The sequence below is a fragment of the Oryx dammah genome, unplaced genomic scaffold, assembly GCF_014754425.2.
Source record: "Oryx dammah isolate SB20612 unplaced genomic scaffold, SCBI_Odam_1.1 HiC_scaffold_11204, whole genome shotgun sequence".
In the NCBI taxonomy this organism is placed as follows: domain Eukaryota; kingdom Metazoa; phylum Chordata; class Mammalia; order Artiodactyla; family Bovidae; genus Oryx; species Oryx dammah.
In genome coordinates, this window is record NW_024080597.1 from 83,471 (window position 1) to 90,920 (window position 7,450).

The following is a 7,450-nucleotide window of genomic DNA, read 5'->3' on the forward strand; positions in this document are numbered from 1 at the left end:
CTCAGGAAGGAACCTGATGGAGATTATGGAAAGAAATCTCTCAAAGCCTACAGTAGTCAATAGTTATCCTGGAAATGGAATTATGTTCTTGGAACTGAACAGGAGATGCAGAATGACAGCACAGATGCAGGACTGGCATCAGAGAGCATCGGGATTGCACCCCAGTCATGCTGTTTCCCAGCTCTGAAACTGTAAAAGGTTACACTAAGAGCCAGACTCAGAATAGTACAATATGTTTTGCTCATTTTATTTGGTTAATGTGAAGATTACTTTATAGACAATGTGGGTGAAAATTTCTAGCATAATGAGAGGCATTCAGAGAGAGTGACAGGGAGATACAAAGAAAAAGAAAGGTTTAATTTTCCCATGACCCTGAAAGTACCAGCTCAAAAATGAAAATGAAAATTGTCCATTTTTAAAATTTTTACTTTTTAATTTTTCTTGAGTTTTTTTGTGAGTTCTGCCCTAACTCATTTGATTTTATAATTATACTCTTAGAATCTTTACAGTTACTTCTACTTAAGGTAAAGTTGAAAATTACATGCTGATTTATGTAAGTAATTTTAACATGTTGTTAATATAGTTTTAATATAATTATCCTAGTAACAATATTTGGCCCTTTCTAATTTAACTAAAGTAATATTAAAAGCCCATTAAGTTAATATTAGGTGATAAAGCTGGCATAAGCTTTTATTCTTTGATATAACATACACCACCTACAATCTATTTCTTTTTCACTGAAGTGTGCAAAAGTGATCACAGTTCATAGTAAGAAAATATTCAATAAATTTCTGTTTACCACACTGGAAAAAATTAAAAGCCCCTCCTACATCTATAGCTTTCTAATTCTATTTTTATTTTCATCCTGGTACCTGATAACTCTGTGGATTGAAACAAAAACAGTATCATCAGTAGCTTCAGTTACAGACAACAGGGAGTGTAAACCCAGACTAAACCTCAGGTCCACAGCATTGAATTGATCATAAGTCTTGATTCATAGTATATTCACACCATTTCTAATGGCAATCTTGGATTTGCTTGTTTATTTAATAATAAAACTATAACTATGCTGCTGCTGCTAAGTCACTTCAGTCGTGTCCAACTCTGTGTGACCCCATAGATGGCAGCCCACCAGGTTCCCCCGTCCCTGGGATTCTCCAGGCAAGAATACTGGAGTGGGTTGCCATTTCTTTCTCCAGTGCATGAAAGTGAAAAGTGAAAGTAAAGTCATTCAGTCATGTCCAACTCTTAGAGACCCCGAACTGCAGCCTCCCAGGCTCCTCCGCCCATGGGATTTTCTAGGCAAGAGTACTGGAGTGGGTTGATTATAACTATCATATTAAATAGTTATAATATCATACAGCTAATAATATGTGTGTATCCTCATCCTGATCCTTAGCTGCTCAGAGCTGGAGTTACTTACATCATTTTTAAATATATAGTTATATATAGAAGTTCCTACAAAATACAGCATTTTCTATTGCTATTAATTTTATAAAAATTATGCTAATCTCTTTTTTTATTATGGTGTCTCAAAAAGCTATATATCTGTCATTTTATATAGCTGTACTTTATTTGCTATGTTCCTGAATATTCCATTGTCCTGTTTATGTACTTAATTATGAATATCTCCATATATACAGTTGTAAGAATTTATCTTGAGCATGCAAATGAGACTGAAATTGCTAGACCATAGGATGTGTTAGTATTGAGCTTTATAAGAAAAGCACAATTTTTTTTTCCAAAGTACCTATGTAAGGACGTGCTTTCATCAGCAATGAATAAGAAACCTGCTTTATTCAGAAAATATATTTTTATTTCTTTCCTTCAGATAAAATTAGAAGAGACTGACCTAAATGGAAGAAGTAACCAGTCTGTGGTGTCTGAATTTATTTTTCTTGGGCTGTGTGATTCATGGGAGCTCCAGGCCTTCCTCCTAGTGATATTTTCTTCACTTTATTTAATCACCATTTTAGGCAACATCTTCATTGTTCTCCTAATTACTGCTGACCTTCATCTCCACTGCCCTATGTACTTCCTGTTAGCCAATCTTTCATTCATTGACTTATGCCTTTCATCAGTAACCACTCCTAAAATGATCACAGACTTTCTCAAGGCGAACAAGACCATCTCTTTTGGAAGCTGCATGTGTCAGATTTTTTTTGGACATTTTTTTGGAGGGGGTGAGATGGTGTTGCTTGTGTCAATGGCCTATGACCGTTATGTGGCCATCTGCAAGCCACTCCATTACTCTAGCATTATGAACACACAAATGTGCATTCGGCTAGTGATGACATCATGGATCATTGGCTTTGTGCATTCAATAAGCCAACTAGCTATAATCATACAATTGCCTTTCTGTGGACCCAGAGAATTGGATAGCTTTTTCTGTGATATTCCATTGGTGATCAAGCTAGCTTGCGTGGACACTTATGTTTTAGAAATGTTGATAAATGCTGACAGTGGGGTACTGGCCACCATCTGCTTCATTCTATTGCTGATCTCTTACTCTTATATTCTGCTTATTCTCTGCCATCAGTCAAAGGATGGGGCATCCAAGGCTCTCTCCACTTGCACTGCCCACATCACAGTAGTCGTGTTATTCTTTGGGCCCTGTATCTTCATCTACCTGTTTCCACTCAACATCACTTGGGTGGACAAGTTTCTTGCTGTATTTTATGCAGCCATCACACCACTACTAAATCCAGTCATTTACACTTTAAGAAACAAAGAGATTAAAATTGCCATTAAGAGACTGTGATGATAAGCTTATGGATTTCTGTTGGTATTTCATGATCTCACATTATAAGAACGTGATAATTCCCAATTCACATATGGAAACCACATGTATCTCTTGGCTAAAGTTTTGTGTCAATTCTATAGCATTCCAGAATTATCAAAATGAGTTCCTGTTTGGGAAATTTGGCCAGTCTTTAGAGCAATGATTTTAGTTGTTCTCAAGAATGATTTGGAATTAACAACAATGTTGATGTTAATTCTTACTATCTGTACTGCTACTTCAACACAGAACACCAGACCTGGAAATTTTCTAATCTGTTTTGCATTTCTTTTAGCAAAGCATTTCATGTGGACCTTCTCTTTTTTTAAATATAAGTTTATACACTGAATGCAGGGGTTTGTGCATGCTCAGTCATGTCTGACTCTGTGATGCCACAGACTGTAGCCCACCAGGCTCCTCTGTCTATGGAATTTTTCAGGCAAGGATACTGGAGTGGGTTGCTGTTTTCTACAGCAGAAGATTCTCCCTACTCAGGGGTCAGCCCCATGTCTGCTTCATCTCCTGCACTGGCAAGCAGATTCTATGCCACTGAGCCAGTGCACTGAATGCTGCTATCTTTAGTTTGCAAATTGATAAGTTAGTCTATTGATTAGTTACCATTCTAGTTACCTTCTGGAGAGGTAGCTGAGAGGGAATCGGTAAGTATTCCTATATCATATTCAGAAAGAAATTTGAGTCATAATCATAATCTGGAGAGTGTTGTACCCCCAATATCATGTCTCAGTCATTTCTGAAACAGTGTCTTGAAGAGATACATATTCAATACAAAGATGGCTGTATTAACAACTTTTAGAGATTTTGCTTTTTCCCTTCCTATACACAAATGGGTTAGGCAGTTCATTATACAGGTGAGTCAAAATATCTAGTTTTGGAATAAACTATCCATTTAATTCACTGAAGTGTTCACATAATCTTTAAGAACTAGATTATGTGCAGAGTTTGTGAATTACTCATTACTACCTATAACAAAACAAAACTTTCTTCAGAAATCTTCCTACTCTGGGCCTCAAAATTTTATATAAATTTATATCCATTTATCTGAAATCAATGGATCTAGATATACTTCAAATTTCACATTACTTTTTAAAGATGACATGGTCATGTGTATTTTGTAACATTTCCAATAAAGAATCTCAGAAATAAACCCTTAAATAAAATAATTGCCATTTTCATATGTGTATGTGTATATGATATGATATGTATTCTGATTTTTCTAAATTTTTCTACATCTGTATACTCAGTTTGTATACTATCTATTAACTTCTCTTTGATAACATTGATTTTTTTCCTTATACTTTGAACATTCTGTTTTAAAGCCACTCCAGTATTTTTGCCTGAGAAATCCCATGGACAGAGTTGCCTAGCGGGCTACAGTCCATGGGATCACAAAGAGTCGGACACGACTGTGTGACTAAAAAAAAAATTTTACAGAATTTTTTTGTTTTCTGTCAAACCTCAACAGGAATCAGCCATAGGTATATATATCTCCCCTCCCTTTTGAAACTCCCTCCCATCTCCTGCCCCATCTCACTCCTCTAGATTGATACAGAGCCTCTGTTTGAGTTTCCTAAGGCATACAACAAATTCCCGTTAGCTATCTATTTTACATATGGTAATGTAAGTTTCCATGTTACTCTTTCCATACATCTCACCCTCTCCTCCTCTCTCCCCATGTCCATAAGTCTATTCTCTATATCTGTTTCTCCACTGCTGTCCTGTGAATAAATTCTTCAGTACCATTTTTCTAGATTCTGTTTATATGTGTTAGAATACAATATTTATCTTTCTCTTTCTGACTCACTGTACTCTGTACAATAGGTTCTAGGTTCATCCACCTCATCAGAACTGACTCAAATGCATTCCTTTTTAAGGCTTAGTAATATTCCATTGAGTATATGTACCACAACTTCTTTATCCATTCATCTGTCAATGGACATCTAGGTGACTTCCATGTTCTAGCTATTGTGAATAGCTGCAATGAAAAATGAGTTACATGTGTCTTTTTCAACTTTGGTTTCTTCAGGGTATATGCCTAGGAGTGAGATTGCTGGGACATATTGTGGTTTTATTCCTAGTTTTTTAAGGAATCTCCGTACTGTCTTCCATAGTGGCTGTATCAACATTCCCATCAACAGTGCAAGAGTGCTCCCTTTTCTCCACACCCTCTCCAGCATTTATTGTTTGTAGACTTTTTGATGATAGCCATTCTGACTGGTGTGAGGTGACATCTCCTTGTAGTTTTGATTTGCATTTCTCTAATAATGAGCAACATTGAGCATCTTTTCGTGTTTGTTAGCCATCTGTATGTCTTCTTTGGAGAAATGTCTGTTTAGGTCTTTTCCCCACTTTTTGATTGGGTTGTTTTTTTTCTGGCATTGAGTTATATGAGCTGCTTGTATATTTTGGAAATTAATCCTTTGTCAGTTGTTTCATTTGCTATTATTTTCTCCCATTCTGAGATGTGATGTCTTTTCACGTTGCTTATAGTTTCCTTGGCTGTGCAAAAGCTTTTAAGTTCAATCAGGTCCCACTCATTAACTTTTGTTTTTATTTCCATCACTCTAAAAGGTGGGACATAGAGGATCTTGCATTGATTTATGTCATCAAGGGTTCTACCTATATTTTCCTCTAAGAGTTTTATAGTTTCTGGTCTTACATTTAGGTCTCTAATCCATTTTGAGTTTATCTCTGTGTATGGTGTTAGGAAGTGTTCTAATTTCATTCTTTTATGTGCAGCTGTTCAGTTTTTCCAGCACCATTTATCGAAGAGGCTGTCTTTGCCCCATTGTATATTCTTGCCTCCTTTGCCAAAAATAAGGCACCTATAGGTGCATGGGTTTATTTCTTGGCTTTCCATCTTGTTCCTCTGATGTATATTTCTGTTTTTGTGCCAGTGCCATACTGTCTTGATGATTGTAGCTTTGTAGTATAATCTGAAGTCAGGAAGGTTGATTCTTTAAGCTCCATTCCTCTTTCTCAAGACTGCTTTGGCTATTCAGGGTCTTTTGTGTTTCCATATGAATTGTGAAATTTTTTGTTCTAGTTCTGTGAAAAATGCCATTGGTAGTTTGATAGGGATTGCATTGAATCTGTAGATTGCATTTGGTAGTAGTCATTTTCACAATATTGATCATTCCTTATCCAGGAACATGGAATATCTATCTGTTTATGCCCTCTTTGATTTCTTTCATCAGTGTCTTATAATTTTTTGTGTACAGTTCTTTTGTCTCCTTAGGTAAGTTTATTCCTAGATATTTAATTCTTTTTGTTGCAATGGTGAATGGGATTGGTTTCTTAATTTCTTTTTCTGATTGTTCATTGTTAATATATAGAAATGAAACTCTGTATTGATTTTGTATCCTGCAACTTTGCTAAATTCACTGATTAGCTCTAGCAATTTTTCCATACTATCTTTAGGGTTTTCTGTGTACAGTATCATGTCATCTGCAGACAGTGAGAGCTTTACTTCTTCTTTTCTGATCTGGATACCTTTTATTTCTTTTTCTTCTCTGCTGTAGCTAGGACTTCCAGAACTATGTTGAATAACACTGGTGAAACATTTATTTTTTTCATGATCTTAGAGGGAATGTTTTCAGTTTTTCACCATTGAGAATAACGTTTGCTGTAGGCTTTTCAAATATGGCCTTTACTATGTTGAGGTATGCCCATTTTTTGAAGAGTTTTAATCATAAATGGGTGCTGAATTTTGTAAAAGGCTTTTTCTGTATCTATTGAGATTATCATGTGGTTTTTATCTTTCAATTTGTGAATATGGAGTATCACATTGAGTGATTTGTGCATATTGAAGACTCCTTGCATTCCTGGAATAAACCCAACTTGATCATGGTGTATGAAATTGTTAATATGCTGCTGAATTCTGTTTGCTAAAAATTTTTTGAGGATTATTTAATCTATGTTCATCAGTGGTACTGGCCTGTAGTTTTCTTTTTTTCGTGTTGTCTTTGTCTGGTTTTGGTATCAGGGTGATGGTGGCCTCAAAGAATGAGTTTGGAAGTGTTCCTTCCTCTGCAATTTTTTGAAAGAGTTTTAGAAGGATAGGAGTTAGTTCTTCTCTAAATATTTGATAGAATTATCCTGTGAAGCCATCTGGTCCTGGGCTTTTGTTTTTGGGAGACTTTTGATCACAGTTTCAATTTCAATGCCTGTAATTGGGTTGTTCATAATTTCTATTTCTTCCTGGTTTAGTATTAAAAGATTGAACTTTTCTAAGAATCTGTCCATTTCTTCCAGGTTATCCATTTTATTGCCATATAGTTGTTCATAATAGTCTCTTATAATCCTTTGTATTCTGCATTGTCTGTTGTAACCTCTCCTTTTTCATTTCTAATTTTGTTGATTTGATTCGCTTTCTTTTTCTTGATGAGTCTGGCTAAAGCCTTGTCAATTTTGTTTATCTTCTCAAAGAACCAGCTTTTAGTTTTATTAATCTTTACCATTGTTTCTTTCATTTTTTAAATATATTTCTGCTCAGATCTTTATGATTTCTCTCCTTCTCCTAATTTTGGGGGGTTTTTTGTTCTCATTTTTCCAGTTGTTTTACATGCAACATTAGGTTGTCTATTCTATCTTTTTCTTGTTTCTTAACGTAGGATTGTAGTGCTATAAACTTCCCTCTTAGGACTGCTTTCA

At 35.4% G+C, this 7,450-nt stretch overlaps 1 protein-coding gene across 1 annotated transcript; it reads left to right on the forward strand.

The window, feature by feature from the left end:
- Positions 1-1,777: 1,777 nt before the first annotated feature.
- Positions 1,778-2,761, forward strand: LOC120860834 (olfactory receptor 4F4-like). Its single transcript, XM_040236541.1, has one exon. The coding sequence runs from the start codon at positions 1,778-1,780 to the stop codon at positions 2,759-2,761; it is 984 nt and encodes a 327-aa protein (XP_040092475.1).
- The last annotated feature ends 4,689 nt before the right edge of the window (positions 2,762-7,450 follow it).

Excerpts from the sequence above, each read along its gene's own strand:
- LOC120860834 (XM_040236541.1), top strand. The coding sequence starts at position 1,778 with ATGAATAAGAAACCTGCTTTATTCAGAAAATATATTTTTATTTCTTTC.